This window comes from Lissotriton helveticus, chromosome 4_1, assembly GCF_964261635.1.
Source record: "Lissotriton helveticus chromosome 4_1, aLisHel1.1, whole genome shotgun sequence".
Classification (NCBI taxonomy): domain Eukaryota; kingdom Metazoa; phylum Chordata; class Amphibia; order Caudata; family Salamandridae; genus Lissotriton; species Lissotriton helveticus.
The window spans coordinates 781,209,106-781,229,498 of record NC_136063.1 but is presented as its reverse complement, the minus strand read 5'-3'; the positions used below and the strand labels follow the sequence as shown (position 1 = coordinate 781,229,498).

General features: G+C 43.6%; 1 protein-coding gene across 1 annotated transcript in view; it reads right to left on the bottom strand.

Moving 5' to 3' along the window:
• The window catches only part of OSBPL1A (oxysterol binding protein like 1A), a 1,891,697-nt gene that overhangs the window by 1,570,993 nt on the left and 300,311 nt on the right, over positions 1–20,393 (bottom strand). The window contains exon 5 of the mRNA XM_078687412.1: positions 11,345–11,489. Within this exon, the coding sequence (XP_078543538.1) occupies positions 11,345–11,489 (145 nt within the window). The remainder of the gene's footprint in view (positions 1–11,344; positions 11,490–20,393) is intronic.

Below are 20,393 nucleotides of genomic sequence, written 5' to 3'. Positions count from 1 at the left end.
ATATCCCTCCAGAATTATCCTAAACGCCCACAGGCAGTTTGGTTCTCGACTCAGTTGCGAGTCCTAAAACTACTTTGCAGGAAATATGAGACAATCTGGTGTGCTTCCCATGACTAGGACAGAGATCAGTTTTATACCACTCTGTCCAGCTATCATAAAAATATAAAAATAGCACTAAAAACCCATATAGCATCGCAATTAGCCCTGGCCGGCAACTCCTCTAAAACCCTGCATCAAATTCTTCAGTCCGTCATCAGCCCCAAGGCATGTGAAAGCTTAGAGGACCCCTCCCAACTGTTGTGTAATGATAAGCTCTATTGTTTTTTAAAAATAGAGAGCACTATCTATGAAAAGATCACCTCGGCAGGAAACCAGCTGCAGATCCCAATGGCTTTGACCAATTGAATCCGATAAACCCTCAGCTGTTAGAGCATTTTCCCACATTTGCATTAGCAGAGGTTGAACTACTGATTCACAAGATAAAATCAGGATTCCCCTTCTGACCTTATTCCGGCTAAAGTCATCCCTTCCCTAGCTAAACATCTGTCTCCCTCTATGCAATCCCTTATTAATCTCTCCCTAAAATAAGGCCATGTTCCGTTGGAATGGAAAATGTCTCAAGTTAGACCGATCCGCAAGAACAGTCAAATTAGTTGAATGGAGCTCTCCAACCTCCGCCCTCTCTCGCTTCTTCCGTTCCTGAGCAAACTAATGGAGAAACATGTCAACACGCACCTCTCCAACCATGTCGAACTTACGGGCTGTTTAGATCCCTCTCAGGCCGGCTTTAGGGCCAAATACAGCACCTAATCAGCACTATTAGCGGTCACAGATAACATCAGGATGACCCTCGATAAGTGCCACTCTATGATTTTGGTGCTGTTGGACCTATCCGCGGTGTTCGACACAGTCTCACACAGCATTTTGCTCAGAAGACTAAAAGAGATCTGACTAAGAAAATCAGCCTTACAGTGGATGACGAGCTTTCTATCTGCTCGCTCCCAGATTGTCAACTTAGGCCCATATCGTTCGACTCCCATAGAATTGTCCAAGGGAGTCCCTTAGAGCTCGTGTTTGAGCCCTACATTGTTTAACGTCTATATTGCTCTCTTGGCCAATCTTCCTAGGACGCATGGGTTCATCCCCATATCTTATGCAGACAACACTAAGCTGCTCATTCCATTCGACAAATTTACCTCTTCTGTACGGTTGGCTTTCTCTAATGGTATGAGAGCTATCTCCCACTGGATGAAGAATAATTTCCTCCAGTGTAATGTTGGAAAAACAAAGATTATGCTCTTCGGAGAGGCCCCCCTCCTATGGACACCAGAATGGTGGCCGACCGATCTAGGCCCCCATCCAGCTCCCAAGCTTACAGTTAAAAACCTGGGTATCCGTCTGGATCAAGCCCTTCTGGAGGCCAATGCCTAATTTTTACACGTTATGGGATTGTCCACCACTCCATAGTTATTGGCACACAATCCACATAGCCCTTCGAGAGGTCACGGGGCTACAGGATCTTTACACATCGAGGCCGGCGCCCTGGGTATCCATAAGCGACACAAACACATGAAAGTAGAGAGGCGATTCGCCTCCTTGGTACTCCTCCTGGCCAAGTGATGCATCACTATGCACTGGAAGGCGCCGGAGGGTCCTCCCCTGGCGGCATGGGTGGACGCGGTCAAAAAGTGGGGCAAGGCGGACGAAAGACTACTTAGAGCGGAGGAAGTGCAGGGAATCTGCAAACATCCAATTTCCATGCCATGGGCCATATTGCTTCACTCCTTTGCGCAAGAAACAACAACAGTGTCGGGACCGCGGTCGATCGGTTTCCCCGGGGCTCCCATAGCCCATGAAACTATCCAGGGGGTGCGTACAGGGGGCCCAGATGCCCGACAGATCACAACGGACGGCCACGACTGACTCAACAGCACGCCCTCATGTGGGCAGCGATCAGTGATCCCCTCCCCCGCACAGCTCATAGTGCGAATTACTACACGTAACCATTGTATGCAACACAGTGCACCCCAGTTTTGTGTATCCCCAGTTGGTTCAAGGTTAACACACGGCTTACATCCCATAACCCCAATGACAACGTGCAAGGGGGAAACAGACACACCTCACAACTTCAGCAAGGTGCAGCGACCATCCTGCAGGCTTGTTAGTTACAGTTGTACACAGACCTCTTGGGACTGTCGCCACATCAAAGACTGAGTGGGGGCCTTTACGCTCTACGACTATACACTCTGATATCAAAGTAGAGCCCGCTTATGCGATTTTGCTTGTAAGACAATATCACCTGCATTTAAAATTGTGTTATATGTACTATAAAATAAATGCCAATAAAAATGTTTGCCCAAAAAAAATCTGTCTGGATCAAGCCCTCATCCTGAAAGAGCATGCTGCCCAGACAGCAGATTCCTGTTTCCACATAATAGGCCTGCTCCGTCGAGTGTTCCCTTTGCTCCCTGACTCTACCCGGAAAAATGTAGTCCAGGCACTTGTACTGAGCCGTTTGGACTACTGTAACGTCCTGCTGATCTCTGCCACTCAGCAGACTGCAGGTAGTCCAGAATTTGGCGGAGCAGTTGGTCCTCAACGCTCCCTCCAGGACCCCTTCTCGCCCTCTTCTTATAAAGCTGCACTGGCTCCATATCCGCCAACGGGTCAGATTTAAACTCTGCTGCACTATTCATAAGCCATTGTTTAATCTGGGTCCCTCCTATCTCTCGGAGAAATTCATGCCATTTGTACCATCTAGATCTCTCCGCTCAAGTGCCTAACATCTCCTTGTGGTGCCCAGAGTAAGAAAGGCTAGATTAGGAGGACGAGCTTTCTCCTATCTTGGCCCTCGATACTGGAATGAGCTTCTTATGATTTTGAGACAATGCATGGATCACCTACAATTTAGGAAACATCTTAGGACCACCCTTTTCTGTGCTCTATTTTGCTGTAGCTGCAACACACCCTCAATGGGCCGTCCTAGGCACAGAGGTACCCCTTCAGGGGTCGATTCAAGCGCTATATAAGAAAATAAATAAATCTGGAGTGCAGATTTATTTCCAGACAGTCCTGTTTGATTATCTACGTTTTGCTTATAAAAAAAAATCTACTGATATGCAGACATTTACTACATTTAATTTCTTCCAAACAAAGGATAGGTTCTTTCAACTTTACAACTGAGTGCATTCAATATCAATAACTCACATTCTCTTTTCCTTATTAAGTTTCTTCCTATTTCTTTTAGGGAGAAGAAGCTCCAATAGGTTATCCTGCTTCTCTTGGTTAGATGATTTATTTAAAAGATGTTCAGCTCAGCTTTCACAATGGGAACTATGCATGTAATCATTTCAACCTGTCCCTCCTGGTAAGCTGGTGGCAGTTCACTGGTTTAGTACCCACGTGACCAGCCAGCCCTCTCTCCGTCATTAACTAAGCCCTCAGATAATCAGTATATCACAATATATATTGACTGGGGAAAATCACACTGGTGTTCATTATTAGAAGAGAGATTCTCAAACTAGGAGTATAGTTAGCTTATTTTTTCATGTTAAATATAGACTAACTGTTGAAATAGCTCGGTTTTTTAAGGCACGCGTATAATCATAAAATGCTCACATACAGCGAGGTCAATAAAAAAGGAAGAAAATATCACTTCCCTGCCGGACGCCACATCTTGTCCGTCCTCTTCTTTCAACAGGAAGCACACAGGCTCCCAGACTTCTCTAGCCAATCATGAACCTGCTGTCACCAGCATGACAGCAGCATCATGATTAGTATGAGCGGATTGGATTGGCACTCACTGTGTGAAGATCGCAACCCAAAATTAACAACTATAGTTCAAAAGGGAAAAGTACATTCAAAAGGAAAACAACACATTCTTTGAAGAAATCTGATTCATTTAATAAAGATCGTATTAAAAAGCAGCCAAAACATGTCCTGCTAACACATACATAAAAATAATAATTAATGGAAAAGACAGATTAACATTTTTTTTCAATATACTCCATACATATAAATTGACAAGAAGTAAAAAGTGAGTGGCAATGATTATAGTTCGACGCGCGTTTCGCCTTCTTCAGGAGCCACAATTTCCGTCTAGAAAAATACAAAATATACATATAATCAACATTACATATACCAAAAAATCTTTTTTCTAAAAGTTTAACAATAAGCTTTTATCACAATATTACTAAATAAACATAAAAACAAAACATTCATAGTGCAGATTCCTGAAAGTTCTTTCCCTATGTCATTGAGGCAGTCTAATTATTACCTGACATGATACAGACTAATATTTATATATTTGAGCAGTTGTGAATCAATTGTACCAAGCCCGTTGGACCAAAAAGGTTCGATGGGCTAAGACCAATTGATAAATTTCTATACTTCAATGGTAAGGCAATAGTCAGTTTTTCATTGTGACCATGCATTCCAAGGCGAGTGCCTACTTAGACGCACTTATATTTATTTTTCTGACCAAATTACTTTCCACAAAGATAACTCAATTTGTCATCAGCTTATACACTTATCAGAGAAGGCCTCTTTAAAAAATAGACTATTTAGTATCCGCAGGCCCAAGTATATATTATGCACGTCATAAATTGTCCATCAGATGTAATGCATAAAGAGACAAAATTTGCGTTATCATTAAAACTAAAAAACCTCACTTATTATTGATTATTAGAATCTCAACACATCAATACATGTAGAGATCTATGGGGTCACTCTTACCAGATAGATATTTGTAGGTTGCTTATGACAGCGTTACAGTGTTTCAATGGCCAGGATACGACCACCCTTTGCAGTTAATTTGTCACACGGACAGATTCTGATTCTATGGCAAGAGATACGTGAGATATGCATTTAAGAATACTAGAGGTTCTAAATTGGTCAAAACATTTCTATAATTGCCGCCCCACTATTCTTACCAAAAATAAATAATACTGCGTCTGTGTTCAGCTAAGCGATGCACAAGATAGCGGCTTACGTCTTGCAGTCATTTAAGTTGGTACCGCCTGCTCCTGATGCGAGCTTGTTTATATATGCGGGGCCAAAGCACTACCTGCCGTAAACACAAAGCGTATGAATGTAACCTGTGAAAATCACTACTACTACTGCAGAACTTTCAGTGGTTTAATTATTAACACGTATTCTATTTAAAATGCGTCACTCCAGTACCTAGTGACACCTATTTAATTATTGTATAATAAAAATCAGGCGGTTTGTTTAAATTTACGACGAGAAACCCTCTCGATGTTACTAAAGAATAGAGGGGCATCAAAATGCTAACAAAATTTATATAGGCGTTCTTACCCGTTTTAATCGTTAGGTTTATCTGCTATGGTAGTCTAACGGTTCAATGACCGATTGCCATGTTCCCTTTCGTGATAAAAAAGGAGACGAAGAATCCGCTTCAGTCGGATCTGTATGAAGGGCAACAGACACACAAATAATTACCCTAATAAATCAAGGCTGCTTACAGTTCCTACCATAGCTCAGTAATTCAAGGTATTAGAATTCTGTTTTACCGTTTAAACTGGTCGGATAATGCGGAAATGTTCGTCCGGGTGCTGCAAAAGATGGCTGCTCGCAACCCGCCGACGGTTGAACTGTTATCGCTTGCTTCAATTGCAGATACGCCTATATACGTAAGGAGTGCGTGGCTTCTCCAACTCGCGTCTTACGTTCCTTTAGATCTTAAAGGGGAACCGATTTTTAGGTTCTATGCGCGGTAATTCAAACTCTCATCGCCCCTTCAGGCTAAGTATTTGTTTATATAATAAAGGAAACGAACAGTTTATAAAGACAAAAGTGTTTTTTTTAAAAACGCGATAGCATTCATGTGCGCGTTACAGATTGCCATTTTAACATTTAAAGTTTAGAATTTAAGATTTAATAAAAATTATTTTACTATTTCTTATTTTTAGCGGACAGCACCCATAACCTAGTATGTGGTACTACTAACTAGTTTATAATAATACAGATTTCAACCATTGTAAAAGGAATCACAATGTTTGAATATAGGTCTTATACTGGAAAGTTCCCTATAAATGGACTCAGAAGATTAATCAAGAACAAGTCCAGATTTACTAAGGATATTATAGAAGGAGATTCATAAAATAGCGTTCTCCCACGGGATTTCATTGTTCAATCCTTTTTTAAAGGTGTTAAGAACAAACACCCAATACACTTCTCTTTTCTTCCTGATGGCATGTCCACCTTTACTATCAGGTGTCCTTATTCTCTCCAAAATTCGCCAACTGAAGTCATCTGGTTTGTGGTTTTGTTCTAAAAAATGTTTAACTAGGGGCGCTATCAATTTACTCGTTCTTATTGAGGATCTATGTTCGGTCAATCGTACTTGGATTGCTCTGCAAGTTTCACCGACATAGCCCAAGCCACAAGGGCACTGAAGGAAGTAAACCACATTTGTGGTTTTACAGTTCCACAGCTCATTCGCCTTGGCCACAAAACCATTATGGTACAGTTCTACACCACCAAGGATGTTTTTACATGATTTACATGAGGAGCATGGAACTGTTCCATATACTGGACAATTGCCCAATAAAGATCTCTGTTTCAAACATGTGCCAGACTGGTTATTACCAAATCTCGAGTGTACAATCTTATCCTTTAGGTTTCTATTCCTCCTATGCGCAAACAGTGGTTTCACCAATGCTACATTAGAGGTAGGGTTACAGTTAAGGATATGCCAGTTAGCATTGATAATTTGTCTCACACGTTCGTTCATTGTGGAGTGCGTCGTTACACATACAAGTTGATCTGTCACTGTTTGTTCTTTCGGAATCAATAAAGCGTCGCGATTAAAAAAACGCGCTCTTTTATAAGAGTTCCTTATGAGCCTATGTGGATATCCACGTTCAAGAAACTTTTTCCTCATTAGAGACGCCTGTCTGTCGAAATCTGCTAAATTCGTACAGTTCCTGCGAACTCTGAGGAATTGAGAGAACGGGATACTCTCACGCTGACTTTTCGGATGAAAACTACTGTAGTGTAGTAGTGTATTACGGGCCGTGGGTTTCACGAATAAATCTACCTCTAATTTGTTGTTGTTTTCTCTTATCAACAAATCTAGGAATTCAACCTGATCTGTGCTATATTGAGCGGTGAAGTTTAAATTATTGTCTGTTAGGTTGATCCATTCAAGGAATTCCAGAAGGGACTCTTTCCCATTGGTCCAGATAAAAAAGATGTCATCTATATATCTGGACCAATGGGAAATAGATTCAAAAAACGGAGCCACTTCATTATCAATGAATTTTTCCTCAAAGAGGGACATGTATATATTTGCCACCGAGGGGGCAACAGAAGCCCCCATGCTTACTCCCTTTAGTTGGCGATATAACAAATCACCAAATTCAAAAATGTTCTCGGTCAAGACGATGAACAAGCAATCAATCAGAAACTTCTTGGGGCAAGCTATCCCATGTTTATCAATGAACCAGTCCGTAGCCCTAATGGCATCATCGAGTGGGATGTTACTATATAAGGACGCAATGTCTATTGTGACCATTATATCTCTGTCAGGGACAAATTCAAGGCTTTCCACTATGTTGATCATATGGCTTGTGTCCTTTACATATGACTTAATCATTGGTATGCAGGGTCTTAAATAGTGATCCACAAATTTGGATAAAGGTTCAGTTGGTGTGCCGATGGTAGACACAATTGGTCTATATGGAGGGTTGCTAATGTCTTTGTGTATCTTTGGAAGACCATAGATACAGGCAGTTTTGTTCTTATGACTATTCAAAAATTCAAATTCCTTGATATTAATATCACCATTCGACAAGGCTTCATCGGTTAAAAGGTGTATCTTTTTTATAACACTCTTGATAGGGTTAGAATTAATCCTAATATAGGTAGAACTATCATTTAGCATGGAGATCATATTCCGTTCATAATCATTAGAATTGAGGACAACAATGCCTCCTCCTTTATCACATCCTTTTATGGTTAATTTTTTGTTCTCAGAAAGTCTTTTCAGGGCTAGTGACTCTTCCTTGTTTAGATTATACAATGGTTTGGGGATGAATCCTAAAGTTCTTTCCAATTTCTGAAGGACCACTAATTCAAAAGCGGCCACTTCAGGGCCTAATTGATCTAGCCCTGGACTAAAAGTGGAGGGTAACGATATCTCTCTCTGCCTCAACAATTCTTGATCTATATTTTCTTTATCCTGAAAGAACTTTCTGAGTCTAATCTTTCTAAAGAATGATATAATGTCTTTATACAATTCGAAGATGTTAGCGGTTGCATGTGGTACAAAAGAAAGACCCTTGGACAGCAGAGCTTCGCTATAATGATCCAGTTCAAAAGATGACAAATTGAAGATAGGAATTACATTCCTTGACCCCAATATTGTCTGTTCCGGGTCTCCCGTATAAATTGGGGTTCTTGTTGTTGATGTTGTTGTGGATGCTGTTGGTGTTGTGCCTGATGTTGATGCTGATGCTGATTCATGAGGAAGTTCCCCCTGGTCTGCCCCTGGCCTTGGAACCTCACTCTGGGGCGACCCCGTCGAGGCCCCCTGTTGGATAAAAAAGGCCGCCGTTGTGCTCGTGAACCTGCATAGGAATTAAATCTTTTAAAATTTAAAAAAACACTTTTGTCTTTATAAACTGTTCGTTTCCTTTATTATATAAACAAATACTTAGCCTGAAGGGGCGATGAGAGTTTGAATTACCGCGCATAGAACCTAAAAATCGGTTCCCCTTTAAGATCTAAAGGAACGTAAGACGCGAGTTGGAGAAGCCACGCACTCCTTACGTATATAGGCGTATCTGCAATTGAAGCAAGCGATAACAGTTCAACCGTCGGCGGGTTGCGAGCAGCCATCTTTTGCAGCACCCGGACGAACATTTCCGCATTATCCGACCAGTTTAAACGGTAAAACAGAATTCTAATACCTTGAATTACTGAGCTATGGTAGGAACTGTAAGCAGCCTTGATTTATTAGGGTAATTTTTTGTGTGTCTGTTGCCCTTCATACAGATCCGACTGAAGCGGATTCTTCGTCTCCTTTTTTATCACGAAAGGGAACATGGCAATCGGTCATTGAACCGTTAGACTACCATAGCAGATAAACCTAACGATTAAAACGGGTAAGAACGCCTATATAAATTTTGTTAGCATTTTGATGCCCCTCTATTCTTTAGTAACATCGAGAGGGTTTCTCGTCGTAAATTTAAACAAACCGCCTGATTTTTATTATACAATAATTAAATAGGTGTCACTAGGTACTGGAGTGACGCATTTTAAATAGAATACGTGTTAATAATTAAACCACTGAAAGTTCTGCAGTAGTAGTAGTGATTTTCACAGGTTACATTCATACGCTTTGTGTTTACGGCAGGTAGTGCTTTGGCCCCGCATATATAAACAAGCTCGCATCAGGAGCAGGCGGTACCAACTTAAATGACTGCAAGACGTAAGCCGCTATCTTGTGCATCGCTTAGCTGAACACAGACGCAGTACTATTTATTTTTGGTAAGAATAGTGGGGCGGCAATTATAGAAATGTTTTGACCAATTTAGAACCTCTAGTATTCTTAAATGCATATCTCACGTATCTCTTGCCATAGAATCAGAATCTGTCCGTGTGACAAATTAACTGCAAAGGGTGGTCGTATCCTGGCCATTGAAACACTGTAACGCTGTCATAAGCAACCTACAAATATCTATCTGGTAAGAGTGACCCCATAGATCTCTACGTGTATTGATGTGTTGAGATTCTAATAATCAATAATAAGTGAGGTTTTTTAGTTTTAATGATAACGCAAATTTTGTCTCTTTATGCATTACATCTGATGGACAATTTATGACGTGCATAATATATACTTGGGCCTGCGGATACTAAATAGTCTATTTTTTAAAGAGGCCTTCTCTGATAAGTGTATAAGCTGATGACAAATTGAGTTATCTTTGTGGAAAGTAATTTGGTCAGAAAAATAAATATAAGTGCGTCTAAGTAGGCACTCGCCTTGGAATGCATGGTCACAATGAAAAACTGACTATTGCCTTACCATTGAAGTATAGAAATTTATCAATTGGTCTTAGCCCATCGAACCTTTTTGGTCCAACGGGCTGGTACAATTGATTCACAACTGCTCAAATATATAAATATTAGTCTGTATCATGTCAGGTAATAATTAGACTGCCTCAATGACATAGGGAAAGAACTTTCAGGAATCTGCACTATGAATGTTTTGTTTTTATGTTTATTTAGTAACATTGTGATAAAAGCTTATTGTTAAAAAACTTTTAGAAAAAAGATTTTTTGGTATATGTAATGTTGATTATATGTATATTTTGTATTTTTCTAGACGGAAATTGTGGCTCCTGAAGAAGGCATTTCTTGTAACGCCGAAACGCGCGTCGAACTATAATCATTGCCACTCACTTTTTACTTCTTGTCAATTTATATGTATGGAGTATATTGAAAAAAAATTTTCATCTGTCTTTTCCATTAATTATTATTTTTATGTATGTGTTAGCAGGACATGTTTTGGCTGCTTTTTAATACGATCTTTATTAAATGAATCATATTTCTTCAAAGAATGTGTTGTTTTCCTTTTGAATGTACTTTTCCCTTTTGAACTATAGTTGTTAATTTTGGGTTGCGATCTTCACACAGTTTATGTCCCTGCCCTAAGAACTATCTATTCTAAAAGCAGGGGGCCCTTGATATCCACATTGGATTGGCACTCAGACAGGGAGTGGAAGCCAGTGAGTGTTCTCCACCCATGCTGTGCAATACAGCCAGGTGGAGAACATGCTAAGTGTGAATAACCATTTGGCCAGCCCAAGACAGCTGGCCAAATCGTCATGTGCACTTAAGTGCACCAACCACTCCTACCACTGCTGGCAACCGCCAAGCCCTGCCCCAAAACTGGCTTCAGCACGGAAAAACAAAATGATGATAAGATCATGTTATTATGATGTTATTATGATTTCATTTGTCCTTTTTTGCACTGCTGAAAAGCAAAGGGGCGATGCTCCTCCGCCTTAGCAGAGAGGACGCCAATGAGTAAAGCTGCAATTCCACTGATTCACTGAAAATCCTACGGGTGATACTGAAAATCGTACATTGACTGTAGTACATTAGAACCACCTCTGCACACAGACTGTAAAATTCACCTAACCTTAGCCCTTGAAACTTCCTTCCTCGAGAATTGTAAATGCGACATACAACAAGTAGATAGATAAATATACTGCTAAGCATTGGGCAAATATACATTACACCTATATTGCTTCTGTTTAGTGTTGAGAATTGGTCACACTATGGTTTATTACTTTATTCCTCATAACTTCTTACTTACGATTGTTGTTCTTTATCTTAGTATCTGAACCACTCCTCAAGAGTTTTATGGCAGATTGCTTCAGACCACGGTAAGCTGCACAATGTAAAGGCGTATTTCCCATCTGGTCTACACAGTTGACATCTGGAGGATTTGGTCCATTTAGCTACACAAATATACAAAGAAATCATTTTTTTCCCATACATATGCTTTGGATATTTCTACTTGTAGTCGCCATTTGAAAGTTTTTAACAAGCAGCATTATTCAAGAAATGATAAGCAACCTATATGAATTACAATTACATGGCTACATTAACACAATTCCTCTAAGGACCTGATTTTCCCTATGTAGGAGAAGGGTTGGAGCAGTTCGGTTGGTTACAGGGACGTTGTTCCAGATCCGGACTATGTAGATAGACCAGGACTTTCATGTTTTCTGTTATTCCTTTGCTAACCTATATATGCCCTAGCTGCAAGTGTTTTCGCATCTGCCAGAGATGGACCCTGGCAGACAGGGGTTCTGTTTATTGTGGCACCCCATATAAAGCAAAAGGTCTTGAGGACGATGCAAGCTTGCAAGGGAGGCACTGGAGTCCATCAGACTGTAATGCAATCAAGACGCCAATGTCTTGCTGTGTGGCATAACCCTGCATGTATAATGCATTGCAGGTGGGCCGACATGGTGTCTTAGCGTCCTTAGAGCAGGTCATTGCCTCCATCCAGATGGGAAAGTAGTATTTAGATCTCTTCAAAAACAAAAAAACTACACATTATGCCATGAACTCTCTACTGACTGGCCTACATCTGGCCTTTCTTTTCTAGGCAACTTCTTTATGAGATTTTGGCCATTCACCCGAAAGGCGCCCCTTTTCTCCGTCTTAATAATCTCTCTACATGGAATCAAAAGGTGGAGCTTCTTGACTGCATACACGTTTCCATAGATCAGTATGCAGATAACACCCCCGAAAACCCCAACCTGAGGTGTCACAACGGCTGACTCCACTCAACTAGAGAATAATAAGGATACAGTGGAAATCCACAAGCTCCATAAAACACAACCTCTCAAAATATGAGTTTGATCAGTGCACTCTCATCTTGCTGCCAGCATTACGATTGTAAATAAATCCCAATCAATATTATCAAAATTGGAGTGCTTCCACTCCTTTCTAGTGACAAATACTTGTGTTTCCCTCTAATTTCTAAAACCTTCTATCAATGCAATATTCCAGCTTCAAGAAGTAACTGAAACCATTTAACGCCACTTAATTTTTTAACAGAAGTATAATGATTTATCGCCTGCAATAACTTCAAAAATTGTCCCCCACCTACCTTGCCACTTATCACCTCTCATATCCTAATTGTCACTGTCTTGTCTTTGAAACCTGCATCAAATGAACATTTTAAAACATTGGTTTCAAGACCATGAGCCTAAACAAACCGCCATGCTTAAATCCAGCACTCTTCCCCTGCCGGAGGATCAAAGGTTACCTATATAAAGAGGTTTTTTTCTACTGGGAACTTTCCTCATTTTAAGTGAGACCTTGAGCCTTCTCTACCAAGGTATACTAAATGTATGGACATTCAGGCTTACCCTAGCGAAGCACCTAAAGAATGTCAAGAGTGTACTGCAGCTAGAGGTAGCTCATGTGAAACTTTGATGCATGGGGCACAGAGGAGTAAGATAAGCTGACGATGGAGGAGATCTAAAAACCTAAAGAAGGCAGATAAGGCTTTAGCTTGTGAAACAAAGATAGGTGCTGTGGTAGTCCTTAGTTGATTTACACATTCCTAATAGGCATCTAAGAGTTTCAGCAAATAGATATGTAGTCAGAAGAGGCAGACCCTAAAGCAACTAAAACAAGGCAGACAGAAACAAACGTTCTTAAAATCAATCACCAATGCAGCTATCAGGGCTCCCATATGGGTTAGAGGCCAAAGGGAATGGGTTTTTTATTCAGAGCTCCTGAATCTGAAGGAGGCACTGGTGAGAGGAAAGGGAAGCCAAAAACATCCCCAAAAAAGTAGAAAGTGAGACTCAGTTTTTTTTTGTTGCAGAGTTTTATATAGCGCGAACTAGACCCGAACCGAATCGGGTATCAGAGCGCTTTACATAGCACCAGTTACGTTACATGAGGACACACATTCATTTTTTGTTAGGCACGGGGAGATTAAGTGATTTGCCCAGAATCACAGGATGTTTGGCGTCGTTACCGAGACTCGAACCCAGTTCCTTCAAGGCCCGAGGTCGAGCGCACTAGCCGTTAGGCCAACTCCTCTCGTAACAAAGGTCCTACTATATTCTGTCCTGGTCTCCTCATTTCTTTATAGGACTGATGTGATAGTACAGGCAGGATTGGAATGGGACAGTAATTTGTCACAGCACCAAAATAAAAGTGGACTCCATAAGTGAATTAGGTAGCTAAAATAGTGTCACATGTTTGCAAATTTGGGGCAGTTTTGAACTTGTAAAAACATGCTGTATCAGGGGTTTGCAAGGTATGGAAGAGTACAAGGATTTAAGCTTGCTGAAGTCATTGTTTGCTTTAATATCTGGAAACTCAACAGTAGACACTGGCGCAGCAGACAATAAAACAGGCCCACAAACAGCCAGAAACGGCCCACACACTGAACTGTCAGACCAGCCCATAAGGAACTGTCCTATAGTCCAGTCCGATCCTGGGTACAGGCCCAAACCCTCACATGCAGGTGGTGCATTGATCCGCTGCTTTAACACCTTCAATACATTCTAACTGTACTAGTGCAGTTTTCTGCGTAAACTACAGAACCGGCCTTGCCTGGAGTCCAGGTGAAAAAGGTAAGAATATGTCTTTGAAGGACCAGGCCAGGAGCTGGTCAAAATTCACATCCAAGGGGCCTAAAACAAGGATTCTCAAAATCCTTGTAAAGTCCACATAGGCAATGTCCTGTGATAGGGTTGTAGGATACAACCATGCATGCTTTAACCACGCTTGACTAAACATCTCTGTCTGAACCCCGACCGAGTCTTTATCATGCATGCCTTTACCACGCATGCCTTTACATGAATTTCTTTGTAAAGGCATGATTGATAAAGGAATATGCATGGTAAAGATGACACCCCAGCCCCCTGCCCTGAGCCCTAAAACCTGATACTCCAGCCCCGCAATCCACCCCGCAATCCACCCCGCACCAGCCATTAAAACTACCCCCACTCCCCACCCTGAGCCCTAAAATTCGCCCCAAAATTCGCCCCGTGCCCAAAAAAAGACCCTGACCCCAGCCCCCTACCCTGAGCCATAAAACTGGCCCTGAGTCCTGAAAACCACCCCTTCCCCTTCCCTAAAACCCAGCCCTAAAAACTACCCCACCCTCAAATTCACCCCTTAAAAACTGGCCCCGGCCTCACTAAGCCGCGTCCTGGTCCTTCCTCTTCTGATCCTTCCTGTTTCTCTCCCTGCCTATCCGCTCTACATCTAAAATGCTAACTGCCTTAACCATGCATTTGCGCGGTTAAGGCATATGTGTAGTTCAGGCAAGTGTTGTTCCACTTGCTTTGAAATTGCACTTGTGGCTCAGCCCGCACTGTAAATGCTGCTTCCCCTGCGATAGAGTTAATGGACATTTGGGAACGTGTTTCCTTCACGGATAAGCCTGACACAAAGAGCTGCAGTTTCTGTTCTGTCTTTTCGTGGAAGGCATGACTGTATGGACAAAAGCACATGCATTGGTTTGACAGCTAAGTCGTTCTGCTACTGCGTATGACTTTTCCTGACTCCGTCATTTTACCCTCAGCAGACTAAACGTATGCGATCCCTCTGAAGTGCTCAATGTGGTTTTGGGTTGCTCACCAGTAGAATACCTTACTTTGCTGGCTTACACCTGAAGTACACCCCAATGCACAAGGCCGAATTAAGGCGGGACTAACAAGCCTATTAACGAATCCTAAGGCAGCATTTACGAAAGTCAATGACACAAGCCAATGAAAAATATTGGTGGAGAGTGAGCGCGCCTTCTCTCCCATACTCTACTACAGCAGTCTCACAGAGCGAGCAGCACATACGCGCTGCCGCTAGGCTCGACCTAAAAAGGATGTGCGCATCATCAGGGCTATGCCTCAGAGACCCCATGGAAGACTCTCTGTCAGCGATATGCATTTAGCCTAGATTACTGCATGGACATAAACACTGATAAAAACAGTTTTGCTGCTTGGCTCTGATATATACTGAACTACAGTTTGGAATGCCTGATTGTGTTAGAGCCAATTTACAACCTGCGCCCTTCACCATTTGTGCACTACTAAGGACATCCTGAACCCCACTCATTGAGTCTGCACTGCAATTTTGGAATCTGCACTGATTTACCAGCTGGTGCCTGTCCTTCCTATCCTTAGTGACATTACTTTAACAAATCCTGTAAAGAAGCCTGCTGCATGGCGTGACTTTGCAGGCAAAGATGTTGGAAGTGATCTGTTAGAGCTCCGCCATTCATCCACCAAGATCCGTAAATTTCCCCTGACTATAGCACTCCCAGAGATACAGAAGTGGCCCCATAGTAGCGGGGAGCACCAGAGATCAGGGAGAAAGACTTAAAAGAACCTCAACCCAGCAAGAAGCAAGTGTAATAGGCTCAAATCGTCCCGAGGCGAGCCCCGAAGGAGAGAGGCGTGGCCAGGCGGAACTATGTGAGACCGTGGCCGCACACCAGACCTGGAAGGCCCAGACTAGCACCCGCACAGTGAGAGCATCGGCCACCCCCAAACTCCCCACAGTGCCCAGCCTCGAGTTCGCAGAGGTGAGAGGAGATCGAGCGGAGGCGGTGGAAGTGAACCCCTGGCAGTAAAAGAGTCCAGTGAAGTGTCGAGTGTCACGATTCACTCCTGTGCTGCGCGGCCTGCTGGGGCGAAGTGACATGGGCTGGGAGGACCGGACGGATCCGAGACCCCCCCTTGGGTCAGGATGGGTAGCGCTGCACAGAACGCCGATACCTGTGCCCAGTTACAGACCCCCCCCACTCACCTAATATAAAAGGTGCAGCAAACGTTCCCTGCAGACGTGGGCCACCCAGCACCAACAAGGCCTTTTCAGGCTGTGCGAGCCTGAGGATTCCATGAGGCTCTGTAACCCTAGTGAAGCCGAGCGTCGATAGAGGCATCAGCCTCCTCTTCCCCCCAACCCCCCGGGCGCTCCCCCAGAGCCTGACTGCAGAAGAGAACGATCGCAGAACCAGAAGCGAGGGGGAAGAGGAAGTTCATTGTGTACAGAGATCCAGACGCGCTGCTGAGCTTCTGGAATGGGGGGGTACAGGACCTGGTCAGGCCGGCCAGAACCGGGACCTCACCCGAATCAGAACAGGTCGTACCGAGTGACCAGCAATTACCTGAACAGGTGTCTGCCTGAGAGGCCCCAACCTGAAGACGGTAAGGTGCGGTGGGTGCCCCCGGACGGTCGATGGGCATCCATCGCTAGCGCAACGGGGAGCGGCCTCTGAGCATTGCAGGACAGGGCGCTGCTGACTGCTCACACTGAACAGCACACACCGCAACAATCAAAGCAGAAACAGGCGAACAAAGAACCACTGGCATTTTTGGCCGGGTGTGGACTGCTGTACTGTAACTACATCGGACCCATAGCATATCGCTGAGGAAGGCCCTGTCGCAGCGAAGGACAACTCTCACCCAAGAACCAAACGCCTAACAAATGACACCCCTGGACAGTTACATAAAGGGGTGGCAACGCAATAAGTGATAAGGTACCAAGACCCACTGGAAGTACTTATTTATGCCCAAAATGCATATACACATCGTGAGTGGCCTTGGGACTGATAACTGCTGATCGTGCAGGGCAAGCTACTCTAAAATGCTGCTCCTGTCGCTGTGACACACAATGTACCAAATCTTTTGAAACAACTGGACCAATAACACAAGACGCCACACAACAAAACAGAAGCAGCGCCCGTGAAGTCTAGGCGTATGAGCCAGTTAACTCACTCTCTGGCATCACATGTCGGACATGGGTCAACTTCGTTCTGGCACTGGGGGGCCGACTGGCCTACCGCTTCCGCCCTGATGCCAACCAGACAACGCATCGGGTGACAACTGCAAAAACAACAATTGATGGACAGAATGCAGAACAATGTCATACATTCACCCCAGTACAGAGATCTGGGCCTAAATCCATCGTTTTTTTGTTCACCATGTCATTCCAGTTTGAACCCAGCCAAATGCAAATCAGTCTTGACCCTGTGCCCAATGGGAACAGTCCAGCCGAACTGCCAGGCCAGCTCCTCCCTGGACTGGAACCAAGCATCCTAGGACCGGTTTCGGGGTTTCACCCCTCATTAGCCAGGATAGCTTGACACCAGTGGCATGGAGCCATCCACAGACCCCATGTCAAGTAAATTGGAATCAGTTTCGGCCACAGTAGAGAAGCTGGGGAACACATGGAACAAACACTGACCTTACTTGAAAGCAAGATTGATAAAGTGGCCCTTGACTTAAATCTCCTGCACGCAGATAAGTGGAAGCTAGCAGACAAAACCCAAACATTGGTGGTAACCATAGCTGAGCTATCTTTCAAAGGCACAGGAAGCTGAAAAACGCCTAAAGGGGCTGTTGGCCCGGGTGAAAATACTTGAACATAGAGGAGAGGACTCCAAAGGTCGTTTCAGGCGAAACAATGTGCATGTCATAGGCCTCCCAGAAGGCGAAAAAGGAAGAGACGCTACCACCTACATCATAATTGATACAGAGACTGCTGCCAGACGGTGTACTAACACAACACTTTGCCATAGAAATAGCACACAGGGTGCTGGCGCGACCTCCCCCACCGGGAACAGGTCTCACACCACTGCTGTTTCGTGTACTAAATTATAAAGATAGAGATACAATATTGCAATAGACAAGGAAGTTGCCAAAAATATAAGTAGCAAATAGTACAGTAAAGCTCTTTCCGGTCTACACAGCAACGGTACAAAAGCAGCAACATTCTTTCCTAGAAGTGAAACGGCGACTCCAAAAGCTGTACATTAAATATTCATTACTATTCCCTGCATGTCTACGAGTAGTAGCGAGAGACAAGACACACTTTTTCGACACTCCCATTGCCGCATGGGACTGGCTAGACTCTATGAATCCTGGGGATGCCAGCCAAGACAGTGGAAAATCTGGGAGATCACACTTGAACAATGAATCAGGGTCACGCATGGAAAAAAGACGCAAGCGGTAATCACCACTGCCATGCCGTTGTCCCAACCTAGAGCAAGTGATACAAGACCAGCATGATGCGCTGCAAGCAGCTGCTGAAATCAGAAGTCGCCTAGGTTACTCGTTGTCGGAGGAAAGTCTGCAAGACAGACTAAGCGACGAGGAATCAATTGATGAGATCTCAAACTCACAAGACTGAGGAACTTTGCCGGAGGTCACACTGCAAACTGCAGATAACATCATGTAGCAGGACAATCAATTATGGATGGACCAAAACCATCTTAAGCTGAATCCTGAAAAACTGAGCTTGTTCTTATAGGAGACAGTCACAAGTTCTGGGGCCCACACTACTGGCCCCCAGAAATGGGTTGTCTGCCTTCCCCTTACTCTTCGGCAAAAACACTCTGAGTAACGCACAACGGCGATCTCTCACTGAAAACACAAGTGGGTCTTGTAGTTTCCAAACGCTTCTTCCATCTACGAAAAATCAGGAAGATCCGCCGCCTCCTCACACAGGTAGCCACAGTTCTATCTCACCTGGATTATGCCAATGCCACCTACCTGGGCATGCCTCTCTACCTGCAAGCGGCTCCAAATGGTCCAGATTCATGCGGCCAGATTGATACTACGACAACCCAGATGGCAATCTGCCTCCCCTTTACTGAAGAAGCTACACTGGCTCCCTATCCCCCAACGCTGCACCTTCAAAACCAGTTGTCTGATCTTTAAATCCCTGCACAACAAAAGTCCTAAATTTATCAACAATCTAATACTTAGGCACATCCCCTCCCGCAACCTATGTTCGGCCCACCTCTCACTCCTCCACACCCCCACTTTCAGGCGGAAGTGCATTGGAGGCTGCAGATTCACTGTTCTTGCCCCCAGGATTTGGAACTCCCTGCACTTGGAGATCCGAGCCTGCTCTGATCTCCTGAAATTCCGAAAATCCCTCAAAACCTGGCTGTTTGAGCAAGCCTACATCTGAAGCACTCCTAGGAAATGGTTTATGCTTTTGTTTTCCGACAGCGCCATGAAACCGCCCAGTGTACGTGCGCTCTACAAGACATTTTTATTTATTTTTGTTTTTATCCTCATCCTGCGAAAATTTAGATAAGGAGGCTTCGGGAGTCTGATGGTTCTTCGTTCTAGGCCTTCACTGCCCCGCTGTTATCGGTTGTTCTTGGGGAGTATACCCTTGTTTGTTATGACCAATCAATTTACTCCTCTCACCCTCTATCGTAATCAATAATTTCGAGTTTGGGGGAGGAGCTAGCCTAATAGGCTACTCAGCAGGAATCATTCCTGCCTGGAAATGATCGTCTCCGCATTAATTATTGGACTTTTTATTCCGGTGTCTTAAAAGGAGTTAATGATTTGTCTGGAAATGTTGTTCCCAAATTTCCCAGAAACTTGTTCTCTTGGAGTTTTTCCCTTTCCTATCAAGTTTTTTAATTTTTATTATAGAATTTAACCACTTATCGTGTGTAGGCGGAGCCGGTTTAACCCAGTTAATGCAGATCTCCCTTCGTGCTAGCAGAATCAACATGAACATCAGATTTTCCGGAGGAAGATGGCGGCCGACTAAGACGCTCGGTCGCGAGCTCCGATTCACCACGCCTAACGGAATACGCTGATTACTTTCCAGGGGGCAAAATGCGTAGATTATAAAGATAATTAAAGACTAGTAATGTGAGAAGGCATTTCTGCTCGAAAACAACTTGGAAGCAGCCTGAAAAAAAAATGCCGTATTGAAAACTACCTCGCCGTCCCACAGTCTCACTGACTTGCTGACCGGAACACTGACCCTGGACTGACAACAAGCGGTAAACAACGGGCGAAAGCTCAACAAATTACTCAGAACAAGAGCATGAACGTACCTGAGGGTCCACT